Source organism: Ips typographus, linkage group LG15, assembly GCF_016097725.1.
Source record: "Ips typographus isolate SLU linkage group LG15, UJ_Ityp_2.0, whole genome shotgun sequence".
In the NCBI taxonomy this organism is placed as follows: Eukaryota; Metazoa; Arthropoda; class Insecta; order Coleoptera; family Curculionidae; genus Ips; species Ips typographus.
The window spans coordinates 1,106,964-1,125,606 of NC_138436.1; the positions used below are offsets into that span (position 1 = coordinate 1,106,964).

Genomic DNA, 18,643 nt, shown 5'->3' on the forward strand with positions numbered 1-18,643 from the left:
AAATATTGCGATAAAAAGGATTGTTAATTAGCACTGACACATTATGAAACTATGATTGGATTGAATGATACAGCTAAAAACAACAACTTGGACGAACACACAAAGTGGACGGACCATTTCCGCCCCCTCAAAGTGGAGAAACTAGGACTCCAACGGCAACGGACAGACCTTAACAGCCGGTCGTTTAAAAACACTATTAGCAGTGCGTAACGTTACCACACGGACAACTCTATCCTTACCCGGGTGTACGTGTATGAAGCTCGCCACTCTAAGGGAGGGACGTTGTCCTGCTTGATGACAACTAAGTTCCCAGGTTCAAGTGCACGAGACGTGGAGTGCCATTTAGTACGTTGGTGCAGCGTGTGCAAGTATTCGCGAGACCAACGGGACCACAAATGCTGTTGCATTTGGGTGAGCAACTGCCAACGAGACAGGCGATTGGAGGGAACCAGCGTAATATCGGGTTCGGGCGGTGCGTTAAGCGATTCCAAAGTCAAGAAATGACCTGGAGTTAAAGCTTCGAGATCATTAGGATCAGAACTAATTGCCGTCAGTGGCCGTGAATTGACAATAGCTTCAGTGCGGGTCAATAAAGTATAAAGTTCTTCATATGTAAGGACGCATTTGCCTACTACGCGAATTAAGTGAGTTTTGACAGATTTAATATTGGACTCCCACAAACCTCCAAAGTGAGGTGAAGAAGGAGGATTAAAATGCCAATTAATAGTCTCGCGTTTGGCCGCAGAAGAGGCAAAGTCCATGAGCATTTTGTTCGCCTTGACAAAATTAGTCCCGCAATCGCTGTACACATCGGTACAGCGTCCACGGCGACTGACAAAGCGTTGGAAAGCGGCTATAAACGCGGATGCTGACAGATCTGAGACCAGTTCAAGGTGAATGGCTTTAATTGTCAAACACACGAAGAGGCAGAGATAAGCTTTGGTGGTACGAGTACCACGACCTTTGGACATCGTAATGTGAAATGGATCGGCAAAATCGATTCCCACATAAAGAAATGGTTTCACTTGGGAAACTCGCGACGAAGGTAAAGGACTCATAGTGGGTAAAGTCGCAATGGGTTGCGTTTTCCAACAACGAACGCACTGTGATAGAACTCGTCGAATGATTCGTTTAGCCGACAGTATCCAAAACTGTTGCAGCACTAAAAAATGTACAGTTTGAATTCCTGCGTGAAGATAGCGTAGATGCAATGACTTAATTAGCAACCTCGTAAAGTGATGATGAGACGGCAACAAAATGGGAAATTTTCGATTATAAGAAATAGGTGCGTACCGTAAACGACCTCCAACGCGTAACAAACCGGACTTGTCAATAAAAGGGTTCAATTTACGTAAACGCGGTGGTACCTGGTAACGTCGAACCGCGGCTATCTCGGAAACAAACGCGGTTTCTTGAACTCGTTTGGCAAAAATGAGCATGCAATGATGGTGTTCTTGAGTTGAGATAAAATCATTGGACTTGTCTGGTGATAGCTTACGAACGGCATTAACAAACCGTTTAACATAAACAAGGATGCGTATACACCTGGATAAAGAAGAATTCCTTTCGAGTAACGAGTCCAGAAAATTAGAAAAGAGAGTGCTGTGTAGGGTCACTTTTTTTTGCTCATCGAGCGTTTCCGAACATTCACCTGAAAGTGGAGAAAATGGAGAGGGAAAGTCATCCAGAAAAAGTACAGATGGGAACCACCAAGCTCTGCATTGTAACAATTCGTCCGGTAACAGGCCTCGCGACCCGAAATCAGCGGGATTATTACCAGAAGGCACATAAAACCAAGAAGAAGCGGGACATCTATCATGAATGTAAGACACACGGTTGGCCACAAACGTGTGCCACCGGTGCGGGGACGAATGAATCCAGTGAAGAGTGACTTTAGAGTCAGAATAACAGAAAACTTGAGAAATGGAGATTGTGCGCTGAAGACGCTAAATGCAAAGGAGACAAGTTTAGCTGTTAACGCTGCTGCGCATAATTCAAGACGCGCCAGTGAAATTGTTTTTAATGGGGCGACAAAATGGACAGTAGGTTTTGAGACTTCAGAAAAACAGCGTAAATATAGAACACTGCAATAACCCTTTTCGCTTGCATCACCAAATGCATGAAGCTCAAACCGAATAGAGCCAGCAGGACAGAGTAAACGGGGTAGATTAAGTGAATTCAACAAGGGTACCTCGTCGACAAATCGTGTCCAGAGACGAAGAATGTCATTCGGGACGGCGTCATCCCACGAAAGTTTTAAAGACCATATGCGCTGAATCAAATGCTTAAGAAGAAATGTAACTGGTGTCAAAATTCCAAGAGGATCGAAAATTTGAGCGAGGTGAGAGAGCAAGGTGCGTTTGGTGCAAAGATTGAGTGCGGGTATGTTGGTGGAAAAGAAAAAAATATCGGAAGATGCGTTCCATCGAAGACCAAGAATCTTTAACGACGATTCGGAAACCGATTGTGAGCCAAAGCAAACGGCGGGGTCAAGTGCGGTATGTGAAGAAGGAAGGCGATTGAGGAGAGCTGGATTGTTGCTTGCCCACTTTCTAAGTTCGAATCCACCTCGTTGAAGAAGGCTGATTAAATCCTTTTGGAGCTGCAACGCGGCTTCCAAGGATGAACAGCCTGTGACTAGGTCGTCAACGTAAGTTGACGTGCGTAAAGTGTCAGCAGCAAGAGGGAAGCTTGATTCCTCTTCTTGAGCTAATTGAAGAATGGTGCGGAGTGCTAAAAACGGAGAACAGTTAAGTCCGTAAACCAAACGTTTAATGCGAAACTCACGAACTTGTTCATGTGGAGAAGACCGCCACAAGATGCGTTGATAATCTTGATGCTTGGGTGCGATAATAATTTGACGATACATTTTCTGTATGTCTGCGGAAAAAACAAATAAATGAGTGCGAAAGTTAAGCAAAATCGAAATTAAGTCAAGCTGCAGCTTTGGTCCTCGAAGCAAACAATCATTAAGAGAAGGTTGTCCGGGTACATGTGCAGCTCCGTTGAAAACAACACGCAGTTGAGTAGTTAAACTCTCGGGCTTGATCACACAATGGTGTGGCAAATAAAAACAATCACTCGTTCCAACTTCGGTAACTAGCTCCATGTGATCCAAATCCAGGTATTCGTTGATAAAGTCACGATATTGTTGATAGATAGGCGGGTTTTTACTGAGTCGGCGTTCTAAACTGTAAAATCGGAGTAGAGCAAGATTGCGAATTCCTGGAAAGGTTGGCATCGCATCGAGGAACGGAAGTTCGACTACAAATCTGCCAGTTTTCTCTCGCTTGTAGGTATCAAGAAAATGTTTTTCACATGCAAGGTCATCAGGAGAGAGGTGTGACACGCTTGGAACCTCTTCGACCTCCCAAAACCGGCTGATTTGGTTATCAAGTGTTGCAGAGGAATCAAAATTACAATGGAGCGAAGTTATTTGATGCGGTGCCTGATTACTAATGCGACCCATTAAAATGTAGCCAAGCACTGTGTTAATAGCAACCGGATGACCGGCCTGACCTTTCACCTGACCATCCAACAACAGTTGACCAAAGACATCTGCTCCTAACAAGACATCGATCGAACCGGGAGTTCCAAATTGCTCATCAGCAAGTCGCAGATTACTCAAATGCGGCCAGTCCGATCTTTGTAAAACAGATGTCGGTTGATCGTTACAAATTGTATCTAACACCAGTGCATCAATGGTGAGTTGAGGCTCTGGTTGTGCAAATGGTCTAAAAGTAAAAGTGACTCCCTGATTACAAGAGGCTGTCATAGGGCCTAATCCAGACAATTGAACTGGAGAAGATTCAGCATTCAAACCTAAACGACGAGCACATTTTAACGTAATGAATGAAATCATGCTTCCAGAATCCAGAAGGCACCGCACTGGTTGGAATGATCCACGACGATCACGGATTTGAATGCGAGCAGTTGAGAGAAGCACGCTAAAGCTTGCAGAGGTAAGACCGGCCTGCAAACTAGGGGGCTGAGAAGATGGCGAATCAAGTGCAGTGGATTCCCGGCCCAGTACAGATGATGTCGGAAAATGTAAAAGTGTGTGATGGCGCTGATTGCAACGGTGACAAGACGTGGAAGACTGACAAGACGAAAGAATATGCTGACGACTCAAACAGTTGATGCACATTTTCGAGGTCTTAACCGACTGATACCTGTCATAAGGTGATAAAGTCAAAAACTGCCTGCACTTATAGATTGCATGATCTGGTTTCTTACAAAAAGAACAACTGCGAATATTAGGATTGCCAAAAACTCGCAAAGTACTTTGTAAGATGGCAGAGTGGTGGAATTGTCATATGAAAGTTCAAAACGAGTAACAATAGAAATATCGAGGCGACTAAGAATCATTTGAACCAAAATAAATTCCCAATGTTGAGTTGGAAGGCCCAAATTGGTTAATGCGGCAAGATTCTCAGCAAAAGTGTCGAGTAAACTTCGTAATTCCGCAGGATTATCACTCTTAACCCGTGGCGCACTCTCGAGACTCTTCCATAAAGTTGTTGCAATTAATCGAACATTCTTAAAACGCTTACATAATGTTTCATAAGCGATGGTGTAATTGGAGAGCGGTTCCCCGCAAAGTTGATAACAAATATGTAAACTTTTCGCAATCGGATAAGTTAGAATTGTTATGAATTAGCGCGTCATATAAATCAATGTAAGATTGAAAAACGGTAATATCACCCGAAAAAGTGGGCAGACCAATTTTGGGTAAATTATTGGAGGTAATATTACTGGGTGAAGCGCCAGATGTAGAGGCAGCTGCAGATACCATTGAAGGCAACCCGAAATGAACTGCTTTGATTTTATAATACATAAAATCGAACTCCTTCCGAACCTTGTCTTCAATGTTAAAAGCCGGTTCAAAAATAGTTCAAACGAGAGAAAGAGGAAAACCACGTCTCTCAATAGTGCCGGCCAACTGGGAACGAAATGGATTATTATATTGGCCACAAACAAACCTGTATAACTTACAGAGGAACCCTGAATCAAGACCAGAATCAAGTTGGTTTCAGTATTCGTGCGAGGTGAAAAGAGTCTTACTAAGTTTTGAAGAAGCTGAATTCGAATTAAATGAAATGTTAGAAAATTCAGACACTGATAGAGAGGGTGACCATCAAATATCAGTAAGGCCTACTATTGTTACTCAACAAGGAAAGAAAGCAAGAGTTATGCTGCCAAGAAAACCAAATAATTTGGACTTCAATGACTTAGCAAAGTCTTGTGTCGTAAGTTCTGTTGATGCAATGGCATCAGTACAACAAAAAAGTCTTGGTAAAGTCACTTATAGAAATAGTGTTACAGAAAAAGGCAATGTTGGTCCAATTAAGTCTTGTACACCTGTAAGTTTTACTAGACTTTATATTTTTTTTAATTCTAGTTGTATAATTTTAATAATTCTACTTCAGACTGTAAGTGATACTTTCAGTCAAGATCTGACTAATTGTTATAATGGACTGTCAGATGATGAGGCCCAGCTACCAGTAGTACAAGTATATCAGAACTATGAAGTTCTTCATTCCCAGGTTGAACAATCTAATGCAGATTTAGTTCAAGATATAATTGGCAATAGCCCCCATGTTATACCAGATGGTGGGACATCATTAGATGAAATTAAAACCATTTTATGTACTGTTCTTGAAAATCAAGACAAGCTTTGTAAGGAGTTTGCTACACTTTCAGTAAGTAATGCCTGCTTTATACCTCTCAATTAACAATTAAACTAAACTTTCATTTAAACTAAAATTAATTTATCAAAGCTGAAAGTGAACTTACAAGCGAGCCCATTTATACTTTCAATTTACACTAAACTAAAATTAATTTTAAATTAAAGTTAAACCAACTTTATTAAAGTTCGGCTTAATTCCTTTAAATTCGTTGACTTTCGGAACTATCACTGTCATACTTGTTATCACTCATGATGTAAATTGCTGTCTTCTATTGCGATACGTAGTCTATTAGACTTGAATCGTCTATTTCCATTTTTTACCGAAAAAGTGGTTTAAGAACAAATTTTTTAAATTATTTTAATAAACATTTTCTTTATCAACAAAACACGCGTAATGACGATGACAATAGAAACGTCAACGTCAAACATCAACGTCATTTATTTTTCTAATTATTAATTGTAAGCAGGTACCGCACAGTAAAACACGTGAATAGCCCTTTTTACTTTTAAGGTCTTTATTTAAAGAATATAAAGCATGTTAAAAATAATATGTTGTTTCTGTGTTGAGACAGTTTCAAGACAAATCTAGAACGACAACTCCTACAACTTGTCTTCTGTCACTTGACGTTCTTGACATAATTGACGGAAGTCAATTTATTCTGACATACGACTTACACTAGTGTGACAAGTAGAGTAGAGTTATTAAGAGTAGACAATGAACAATTGTACTTATTGAACTGATACATCAACATTAATTTGTAGTATAAACCTAAACAAGATTTCTTAGTTTAAATATTAATTTTAGTGGAAATTTAAATTTAATTTAATTCTTAAATGGGAGGTATAAAGCAGGCATAACTGTTATTTCCTTTAATTTAATTGTTTTAGGTTCTGCTTTATTATAGGTAACTGTTGAAACTGCATTAAAGAAAGTCAGAGTGGCAAATACTACTTGTGATACCTGTGCACATAGAGAAAAAGAATCAACAGAAGCATTGTTGGCTTTTCTCAGATTGGGGACCTAGAGCAGCTGAAAAATCTGGAATCTATGCTGAGTAACAAACAGCAATTTATTGAATATTTTGATAAATTAAAAATTATATGTGGAAGCAATACTACCACCAAAGGTATAAATCACTGCTATGTCTTAGTAGACAAGTTTTTCACAAGAAAGTTTTTTACATTATGTTCTTGGGCAGGAGGATCTAAAGGAGACATTGCAAAGTTTCCATTTAAAATTTATGAAAATGTAATTTGTTTATTTTTTAAGCTTGTTAATTTAGCAGATCCGAAATTTTCTTTTGAAGAATGTCAAGACTTTTTTAAAAATGTGATTCGCAACAGCCAAAGAAGGAGTAATTCTCTAAATGTCAGAACCTCGAAAACCAAAAATAGGCCGAAACAAGCCGTTTTTAAAAAGTTTCCTGATCCTGATACTGTGATGACATCATCAGAAACTCAAAGTAATGAAACTGATGAGCTGGAAGGTAATTCTGTTGATCTAGCGGTTGAGCATCAAACAGATTACACTTCCTACAAAGAAGATGATTAAATAAATAATTGTTTGCTTGTTACCTTGTCGACCTAAATTGTATTTTGTTTATTTTATGAAGATTTTGTTTGTGTTACTTTAGATAAGATATATTTTTGTTTTTTTTTACTCAGCTATATTCTAGTTTGTACCAAAATATTATGCTAAGATATCAAAAAAATAAACGCAAATTTACTTCAACTGTTTTATTCATATGTATAGTTGCTTATAGACATATATACCTATACATATTGGAAAAAAAAAACGGTATTCGAATTTTTTAATCTATATACGATTTAAAAATGGGTAATTTATATTAATAAAAATTGCTTACGTGCTATTTCCATCTGTAACACTGACCATTTTACATTTAATATCTTTAATTGAATACTTATCGACTGTACTTCTTAAAACTCCATTTGATGAATATATATTAAGATATGACGACTTAACAGGTATATAAAAATAGTCATTTATTTGTTTAACTGCATAACCATAAATATTTATGTCTTGATTGTTTGTCTTAGTAATGACTGAGAGATACTATTTCATTTTTTAAAGTGATGAACCATTTGTCTTGGTTTTTCTTCGAGTTTAAACAGAAATTTTTAAATTGTATAAATGTGGCGTTTTCATTTTGATCAAAGTTCTTTAACGATGGAAACTGTTCTTGAATTAACACGTTAACCGCCGCATGACACATATGTTGTTGCCATGACAATTTTAACGCTTAGGTTTCATGGCTCAAATATGTGCCATGTTTGAGGCCGTGGTTCCATAAAAGACGTATATTTAAATGCGATTAGCTTCAACACGGCGCTGGGGACCTACATATACAAAAACCCACGTAATTTTATTTTTATTTTGTCAAATTTTTCAAAAAGGCTTTAAATTTGTAACATTGATATTCGCATCAAAACTAAACTATACTTAATTTTAAAAATAACTTAAAATTATTAATTAATGCATTCTTATTGTAAAATATGAACATAAATCACATCAAACCGGAGTCGATACATGTCGTACAAAAAAGCACTCTATACAAAAACTTTTATTGCATGCAGCGCACTGATAATTTGTTCTTGTAGTTTTTGATTGTGCTTTTTTAGGACCAAATTCGGCTGCAGTTTTTTCATAGCAAACAACGCATTGTTGCCGTTTTTTTACTACATAATAACAGTTTTATCCAAATGACACAACATATGTGCCATGATATCCTAAAGAATAATTCTACGTCTCACGCCTCATGGCACAAATGCGGTGCCATATTTAAAAACATGTCAAAATGACAGTAAGATTACATTTCTGAAATTGACAATTTGTAATTAGATTATACTTAGCAGTAAATGATAGAAAATACAAAAATGAAAAATTGACCCGGAAGACCCATTTTTTTGCTTATATTGTGGCGGTTAACGTGTTAATAACGTTTCGGAATTCTCCATTTTCAGTCGCTCTTGAATCTTTTTAGCTACTTGTGAGAGAGGCAGATTTCCACTTCGCAGTAAATTTTTAATGCAATAGAGCCTATTTTCGAAAGGATATGCGTTGAAAGTTGATAGAATTCCAAATTTCTTAACTTCATCTACTAAATGTGAAAGGTTATGTATATTGCTAGTCATATAATCTTTACCATAGAAGTCTCTATACAGTTCTACATAATTTTCCAGTAACGTTTGACTTAATGGTAGTAAATGAGTGTAAAACTCAGAGGAACAAATAGTTATTGAACAGAAGAATAGTACAAAATGTTCATAAACATCAGAAGGTAAAACTATTTTTAATACGATAATACTTAAGTAATGTAAAAATGTGCGATATTCTGATGCCTTCCAATAAGCTAAAACGTCAAGCCCACGAACCGTTCGATGTATTTCTGAAGGCATTTTACAAGATACTAAAAATTTTGATACTAAAGTGGTATCCCTGGCAGCCCATTTCGTAAGATATGTACCAAAATGCCCATCTCTCCATCCAGTGACGCATCTTTTCATGACACCAAGGGCAATTAAGTGTAAGGAATCTGCAATATGGGGATTGGTATTTTAACAAATTATATACATTTTTCCATTGTTCACCAGTTTTTTGGGTACCTCGAATAGAATTTATAGCCTTTGCAGCTTGTTCCCAAGATTGTCTTTTTAAATCTGGGGTACCTTTTCCCCACTTTAAAACCTCAGAACTTTCTACCTCAGTTAGAAATTGAATATATTGCTGTCTTGAGGCTTTCTAAGACATATCTAAAATTGATTTAAAAATTAAGTTTGGTACTTTATTCTAATTTTGAATTAAGTACTTACCGTTGCCGGGAAAAAAACTGAAAACCACCAAACGCCCTTTAAAACTTACATAATTTGTGAGGTTAGGTCGGGACTTCTCCGTCTGGTTTGGTCTGGCCATAACACAAATGCAATGTTGCCATAGTGAAGCTTGAAATTGTATCAATCAATTGTTACCTACAGTTTTTTTAATCAATTGTCCTTAGTGCATATCTATGTGACCAAAAATGTAAATAGTGGTCAATTTTCATTGAAATTATTTCAATATTGATATTAAGTCAATGGATTTACGGCATAAGGCTGAACATCTGCCTATCAAGTACTATAATTGTAAAGAAAACATCTTTGTGCTGCTGCAATGTTCTTTTAAAACAATAAATCCAATACTTAATAAATATACATTTTTTAGATACCTATTTCGTTTAGTCGAACTTACCCCTTCCTATAAATACCATCTCAGAAGAATGTAATGTCTCCACTCTTTGAAGATGGACTATCAAATAGTAATACCAAACCACGGACAACGCCTGTAATCCCTTGGGTATTAAGTGCATATTGTGCACCCGAGCATCCACTGTGACGTCACCCGGCGTATCGCATTGAGAAAACAAGTTCTGCTGATAGGCCAACTTGGATCTGTTGTGATGTCAAATGCCAACTTGTCACTTGGCTTTTGTTTTGTTGTGTCAAAAAAATTAACATGCAGCTAAAATAATTGTATTTTTATTACAATAGTCTAATAATTGGTGAAGATTATACACTGAATTCAAGTAAATGTATATTTTTCAATGGTCATAATGATCACAACGCCTGCTAGCCCAGGTAAGATTACAAAGACAATTAGGCAATTTTATACCTAACTTATATAATCTTTGCTGATGCATCACTTGTATAAATGACTAAAAATTTGTCTAGTCTGACAATTTTTTAAGGGTGGTTCAACTAACAAATTGGGCCTATTTCACAGATCTGTATCCTGTATATGCTGAATACTTCACTACTTTTCCATGTGGATGAGAAAATATAACTTTTATGAAGAAATTGACCTAAGCAAAGAACAAATTACCCACTAAGAAGATTGCAACATATCAATCAAGTTGAAGAGTGAAATGGTGTGCAATGGGATCAACTACTTACATTAGAACCGTGAATAAAAAAGCAAGGTTTAAGGTCAGTATAGTGATTTTACTTAAATTAACATTAAAATGAAAACTAATCCACACAAATATACAAATCCATCTGTAGACCAGTTCTAGACTACGGACACTTACTTAGAGCAAACGCTACTGACAAAACTAAAAGATACACTCAGACTACAGAACAGATTGCTCTAAGACTAATAACCAAAATAAGACACTCAGAAAACCCACTACACAACCCATCCAACCAACTTCTCTACGAACGTACCAACCTGACCAAAATACAGACAGACTTATACAACTACAAAACAAATGAAAAAATAATCCAAACAACTGGACAATAATAAACCCACTGTGCATAACAAGACAAACCAGACAATCCCGTTACTTCTTTCCCACTGCCACCCTACTAGAGCACTTTGACTACTTTTTTTTTTTTTGTAAATAAATTGTAATTGTAAATAATTAGAATAAGTTAACATGTATGCTAAAACTATAAAAAAAATCCCACTGTAAACATAGGCAGAAAGACCAAGTGGTCAATAGCCTTTTTTCTATTGAAAATAAAGATTATTTATGCCCGATTAACATGCCCTGCAGGTCTCCAATATCACCGTGTGTCAAAAGCATTACCAACTAGAACACCACATAATCCCAACCGTGCAGCATAATAAAAAAATATTTATTCTCAAATAAAACGAAATGGGTTGGATTTAGGTATAGGCAAGTAAATTGAAACTTATAGTAATTTTTAATGCTCAAAATGATTCCGTCATAAAAAATGTGGGTTTCTATTTAAAAAACTTGAGATTTTTCATTTTTTTTAGTGGCAAGTTTATGATTTTTTTTTGACGACCCTGTATACAAATGAGTCATTACGCACCCTCAGTTTAATAAAACGATCCTTTATTTACAATAACCCAAAGTTTCATTGCAAAATGAAATACGGTTTTAACATAGTACAAAAATATGTGCAGTGTTGCAACTGTCACTGTTTTGGAAAAACATCAAATATTTCGAAAACGGCTAGAGATAGGCATAGGGCATTCTATACAAAAGTTGGTCAGAATTTTGTGAGGAATCCAAATATGTAATAATATATAGGGTGTTCTATTTAAAATAAGAAAGTTGTGATCGACTTCCGGTATAAACGGAAGTGCAACCATCTTGAAAATATTTTAGTTAGATTGGGCATGTCCACATCAGTATCCTGCCAAATTTTCAAAACTCTCCTATTTATACTTTTTCCAATATCAATTGATGTCTTTCGTCGTGGGACACCCTGTATATGAAAACTAATGCATTTTTCATTATTGTTTTATGTTTAATAATTATCATTGTACACTTTAGTAATCGGCATTGAATGTGATGAAATGGAAGGGACTTAAGCCTAGTTTATAAAGCAAAATTTAATTTTAGTTATATTATTAATATTAGGACTAAGAATAGAATCAATGCTTATGACCAAAGTAGTTTATAAAAAAATAATTTAAATTTAGTATTAGTTATAACTGAATTCACTTAAAAACCAAAATTTTTTATGGCTAATACTAAAATTAAATCTTTTTGCCTTTTTCGCACCTGCAGTATGGTTAACCTGGCATCGACATGAATATTATCACAAAAGTTATAGTTTTTAGGTACATGATTTTATTATCTTTTTCATTTTTGTTTTGGGTTCTGGCTTAAAGAAAAAGGATTGCAGCTACAAGCCACAACTTTTTATGAAATATTTACTATTTATGTACTGGCACTTGTCAGTCTATATGTCATGTAATAACCTCCATAAACTTATCATTTATAATCACCTTCAATTTTTACAGTGAGTACTAATACCTACTAATACTTAAACTAAATTTTAAAGTGGGCTTTACTTTTTGCAAAAACACTTGGAACCTTATTTTTATAGGAGGTTTTGGATTCTACAAACAATCCTTAACATATTTCATGCAACATACTCCATACTGATATTCAATTGTTTTCAAACAAATGTCAAATACACATTTCAAAATTATAGGTCCTACAACTTTTACTTAAAAAAATTGAAAAAAAATAAAATCAGCTGTTCAAAATGAACTCTATGTACTGTTACAATAACCAAGACGGTTTATTATCTTCTTACATTTTTTTCAAAAATGTCATCAATAATTTTTGGGGATGTTAATCTGATTTATTGGAAAATTATTGGTGTCAAATTATCAATATTTACAGGACAATTGTGGTACAAGTTGCATGGAACATATTTAGAATTGTTTGTTTCTAGAATCCAAATTATACAATAATAAAGAAGTGTTGCCATTTAAAAGATCAAAAATATTTTAATTACCCAGTTTTTGGGCCCTGTATAATTCCATTTCATATAACACAAGCAGAGGTTAATAAAATTAAAAACATAGGGGTTCGAAAATTTTTTTGAAAAGTTAGTCTTTTTATTTTTATTGAACTTAGGCAGCATGTATGTAGTGTTATCTAAATGCATGTTTGAAGGAACAGTAATAATCTATAATACGTGTGTAATCTATACGTGTCAATTCTTCAGATCAAATGATGTCTACGAAATTACTTAGATGATACAACATTTGCTTATCTAGTACCATGATTTTAAACCAAACACTCAGGGTGTCACAAATTCGATGCATTAGCATTGCTATCTCAGAAAGTATAGTTGATAGAGCTTTAGTTAAATGGAGGCAAAGTTGCGCATTTTATTGCTAAATAATTTGGTAAAAAAAAAAATTCAAAAAAGTTTCATTACATCCGGAGATATCCGACAAAAACCGGAAAAGCCAAATTTCTATTTTATTTTTTTACCACTTTAATCAATGGCACCTTCTGGAGGCACATTTTCTTCAAGAAAATAGTTTTAGTTTTCAGCTCAAACATTACTTTTTTAGGTACCAACGTCAACTTCAAATTTTCAAATAGCGACCTAAACTTTTTATTTCATTTTTTTAGTAGCCACAGACCTTCTGAAACTAATGATGTGTCACACTTGTCAAAAAATATACCTAGTGTACTTGTATTATGTACTTGGTATTTTAAGATTTTTTTTAAAAAATAAGCAATTGAATTTGATATGTTGTCATAATGAGTAGATAATTTAGTTTTATATAATTTAATAAATAGGTTCATTGCTCCTTCGAAAAAGAGCGAGAGTTTCTTATGGTACTTTTCATTTATTTTAAAAAAAAAATGTTTTTTGTTAGTTATTTATTTTTCAGATACTCACATGTTTGAATTCGCGGTTGAGTTTTGATGAATCAGCTTAATCAATCAAACTAAATTATTTACTCATTATGATAACATATGAATTTCAAATGCATATTTGAAAAAAACAAATACCTAAGTACACTAGGTATCATTTTTTGACAAGTGTGGCACATCATTATTTTCGGTAGGTTGGTAGCTACTAAAAAAACGAAATTGAAAGTCCCGGTCCGTATTTTAAAATATTAAGTGGATGATGGTATCTAAAAAATGAAACGTTGTAGCTAAATACAAACATTATTTTCTTAAATAGCATAAATTAATGCCTCCAGAAGGTGCAATTGATTTTCCAAAATAATCAATAATAAAGTGGAAAAAAATAAAATAGAAATTTGATTAGTTGTTTTTGTTGGATATCTCCGGATGTAATGAAAATTTAAAGAAAAGAATTTTTACCGAATTATTTAGCAGTAAAATGCGCAACTTTGCCTCTATTTAACTAAAGCTCTATCAACTATACTTTCTGAGATAGCAATGCTAATGCATCTAATTTGTAACACCCTGTATTTGTGCAGCTGCAATGTTTTTTTTTTAACAATCCAATACTTAAGTTCAATTTTTTTCAGTTCAAATTCTGCTGATTACACCATCTTCCATCTGTTGTTATGTCAACTAAAGTTCGAATTTGTCACTTTGTTTTTGTTATTTATGTTATGTCAAATAGATTCCCATGCAGCTAAAATAGTTATATTTGTAATTTTAATACAATATTTCAATAATAGTTGAAAATTAGACAATAAAATCAAGTTAATGTATATTTTTTGAAGGACATAGAGCCTGCTGGTCTAAGTAAGATTACAATACCAATTTCAAACTTAACCTAGGTATTTAACCCTGCTGATGCATCATTACTACACATTTTTCTCGTCTGGTATTTTTTAAGTTGTTGTGCTCGGAGTAGGGTGTATATGAATATCCTCAATTGCTTAATAACTCCATTTAATCACAACTTAATAACTAATGAATTTGTAACAAAGTATTCAGTCAGTCCTTGTAAAAACGTGCCAATTCGGAATCATTGGCCCGAAATTGAAATCTTTATTTTTCCCGGATGACATCCATCAATTCCCACACAAGTGCGTTCCGTATGAACATAATATAAGTATAGTTCAAGTAGCAAATTACAGATCTGTATCTTACAGATCTGTATCTGGTATATGCTGAATACTTCACTACTTTTTCATGTGGGTGAGAAAGCATAACTTTTATAAAGAAAATGACTTAAACAAGGCTCAAATTACCCACCAAGAAGTACTACATTAGAACAGTGCATAAAAGAGCAAGTTTTAATGTTAGTTAACTATTTTTACTGAAATTGACATTAAAATGAAAAGCATTGCAGTTTTACGTTAACACAATCATCTTATCAATAATCATCATTATTTACTTTGCTAAATTGCATTATTGAACGTCAAAGCAATATGTATTATATTTAGTGTCATCTAAAAGCATGTTTAAAGTAATAGTAATAATGAGGTAGTTTGCAGTGAGTACAAATGATGAACTCAAGACACCGCTTGTATGAGATATCTTCTATCTTATGAGTACTATGATTATAAAGCTAACACCTTTGTGCAGTTGCAGTCTTTTTAAAACCAAGTAAATTCTTCTGAATTTTTAGATAATTTGATTATTCAAGCTATTCCCTTTCTATAAATAATATCTCAGATAGACAGGAATTAACATTAAGGTTGATTTGATTATTTTAATCAGAGTAACTATTTGGGAAGCTACAAAAGGTATCTTGTAAAACTGTGACAGTCCAAATTTTCTGTTTTATAATGTAACATCCTGTATATTATTGAATTTTTGAATTTATTGATTGATTGATCAGGAAGACTTGTTACATCTAGCGTGCACCGTTTTGTGATTTGTGTTTATTATAAGCTATGTGATAATATATATCAGTTTTAATTTAGGCTGGGCAATTTTTTTTAAAACAAAAATTAGAAATGTTTTCTTTTTGTTTTGACTATGCAGGGTGGAGCATAAATTTGTGGCAGATAAAATATGGGTATTTTTAAATATTTAGAACCACATTTTTTAATACATTTTAAATTCTACACTTAATTCTTAAACTTTTACTTTATATACAGGGTGTTACAAATTCGATGCATTAGCATTGCTATCTCAGAAACTATTGTGGTAAGAGCTTTAGTTCAATGGAGAAGTTGCGCATTTTATTGCTAAATAATTTGGTAAAAAAAATTCAAAACATTTTATTACATGCGGAGTAAATTCGAAAATAATCATTAATAAAGTGGTAAAAAACAAATAGAAATTTGACTTTTTCGGTTTTTGTCGGAAATCTCCGGATGTTATAAAAAGTTCATTTAAAATTTTTTTTAGGTATTCAGCTGAAATCGGTTAAAACACGTTGACGTTTTTTATGTTCTTGTAATATTATTTTCTTTGTTTCAGATATTCTCCCGGTGAAGCGAGATGTATAAAAAGTCGTACAGGGGAACGCTGGAATTCTTATTTATTTTACTAATATACTAAAGATTGGGGCGCGGGTTGTGTGTAGTTTTATTTGCTATTTCGATTTGCTGTTATGTCATATGCAACATTTTCCTATCCACAATATTTGGCCGCATAATTTTTATTTAATGTCCGACTAAATGGGGATGTATTACAAGAATTATCATTCCTTTAAATGTCAATCTACGCATGGCGAACTGAGTAACTGTGCAGAAGTTGACATTGGAATTGAACCACACCAGCAATCAGTCATTAATATCTATCAAACGTACAATTTATTTTCCTGACTGATCAACATCCTACAGCAAAATTAACTTTTTGTGTCTGCTCAGCTTCGATTTACATCGAAGAATCAACCTTTTATCAGGTGGGTTTTCTAAGAACGAGCCAGAATGTTTATTATTAGAACTTCAAAAAAACCGCGTCTTTTAATGTGTATACAACCTTAGAACACGCTTGAAACACTTTTTTACACTCATACACTCAAAAGTTTACACCTTGTTTTATTTTGTACCTTCCTTGCGATTAATCTCTTTGAGTAAAACTTCTTTTCTTTGCTACTACGCCATTTTATAAAATTTCAGTTGGAAGTTTATTAGATGTCAAATATTGTATGACGGATTTTTTGAAATGTGTGATCGAGATGGTTTCTTGTTCATTTTGTTTGTACAACATATATGTATGTGTTCGCCATAGATGTGATCAAAAGTAACTCGAAGGCGACTATCTTATCAGATAGATCGACAGATTCGTTAGCCCTGATATAATCCCAAACAGCTTCAGGTTTTAGTTTTACCCCTATTGTGCCCCTCACCTCGATCATTTTGTCAGTATGTTTACTTGACAGCATAAAAACATTTATGTTGTCTTTCCAATTTATAAAAATTAGACCCTCCCTACTCTGCTGCGCAAATATTTGACCTTTTTGAAGTTTCTTTAATACAACTGCTTTTGGCAAACCACATCGTTTTTTCCGTACCGTACCTACTAAGTGAGTATCTGAATCGATTAATCGCATAGCTAAAGGCAAGGGCGTACCCAGGATTTCAGCTAGGAGGGGGCACCCTAGTAACAACAGATATTCCTTATATATTAGTAGAATATTCAAAATAGAACATTTAATGTACAGAGAATATTACCTTAGAATATTCCAGTAATATCCAAATCACACATTTTTGAAATATTCATAAGATATATTGTCACGTTTAATTTATGAGCCCTTCTGGGTTCACCAATTAAACTGACTCACGACGTTAAACGTCGTGCCGGGATCTCAGTTTTAAGGATGGAATCAAACACTGAGTTTTCTATTAAACACTTAAATCTATTAACCAAACAATACAGTCATGAACACACTAAAAGTTGATAATTTAACAATTGTACTTACATATCATAAGCTAAGGACTTAGCATTTTCTGGCGGCTGGCTTGGTCACTTTCGCGTTGGAACTACTTTGGAGAACGGACTACTTAACTTGATCTTCTTGACCGAGGAGAGTCGACATCGCGACTTCCTGGGTCAGCTGGCCGCACTACCGTCGATTGGTTCACACTTTTTATACTGCTAAAATCGGCGTATTTTATACCCGATTGATCGGCTGACGCAGTTTGTTATTGTCGCTTGTTTTTCACATTTCTGCAAAGCAGGTGGTGGTGACTCATCACCGATACGGTGCACTCGGTGCATGACACATTCGGTGCATCGTGATGCGACCTTGCCTCGTGCGCTTATTATTTCGCAATCCTCGAATACTTTTATGTTTTTTAAGTTAATCAGTCCATCTTTCCAACTAACGGATTTTCCATTCGTGACATATGCCTCCGCCCCAGAAAAACTGGTCCCCAGTTTTAAAACAAAAGATACTATATACTCTCCTTAAAAACAACCATCTTGAAAAAATATCTAACTTGTAACAGTATTATACAATTAAACCAAAATTTCAGATTGACGTACATAAAAACCATTAGAACAATCGATAAGCTACGGTACTACTAAGTACATTATGATTAAAGCATAGTATTGCTTATGATGAACACAAATAACTTACTAACACTAATAAACCCAGAAAAGGATAATGGAGTAGATTTATAAAGAAAGAAGTATCTAGGCTTCGAAAATACCAATTATTGATTGTGCGTAAAATACTTTACTCCATTTGCCTTACATCGCTTCCATCTAAACAATTTCTTAAATCTAACATAGTTTAATAGCGCAACACAGAGAACATAATTGTTAAGCCGAGAATAGTTCACTCTTA

At 34.6% G+C, this 18,643-nt stretch overlaps 1 protein-coding gene and 1 long non-coding RNA gene across 2 annotated transcripts; one reads left to right on the forward strand and one right to left on the reverse strand.

Annotated features, from left to right (window-relative positions):
• Positions 1-212: 212 nt before the first annotated feature.
• Positions 213-4,147, reverse strand: LOC145738401 (uncharacterized). The gene is made up of 3 exons (XM_081993218.1): positions 2,788-4,147; positions 2,546-2,733; positions 213-1,946 (listed from the first exon to the last, which is right to left on the reverse strand). Exons 1-3 carry the CDS (start codon positions 4,145-4,147, stop codon positions 213-215), a joined length of 3,282 nt encoding a protein of 1,093 aa, XP_081849344.1.
• Positions 4,148-9,950: 5,803 nt separating this feature from the next.
• Positions 9,951-17,476, forward strand: LOC145738088 (uncharacterized). Its single transcript, XR_014180584.1, has 3 exons — positions 9,951-10,321; positions 10,467-10,669; positions 16,327-17,476. It is a non-coding gene; the product is annotated as an uncharacterized LOC145738088 (long non-coding RNA).
• Positions 17,477-18,643: the final 1,167 nt, after the last annotated feature.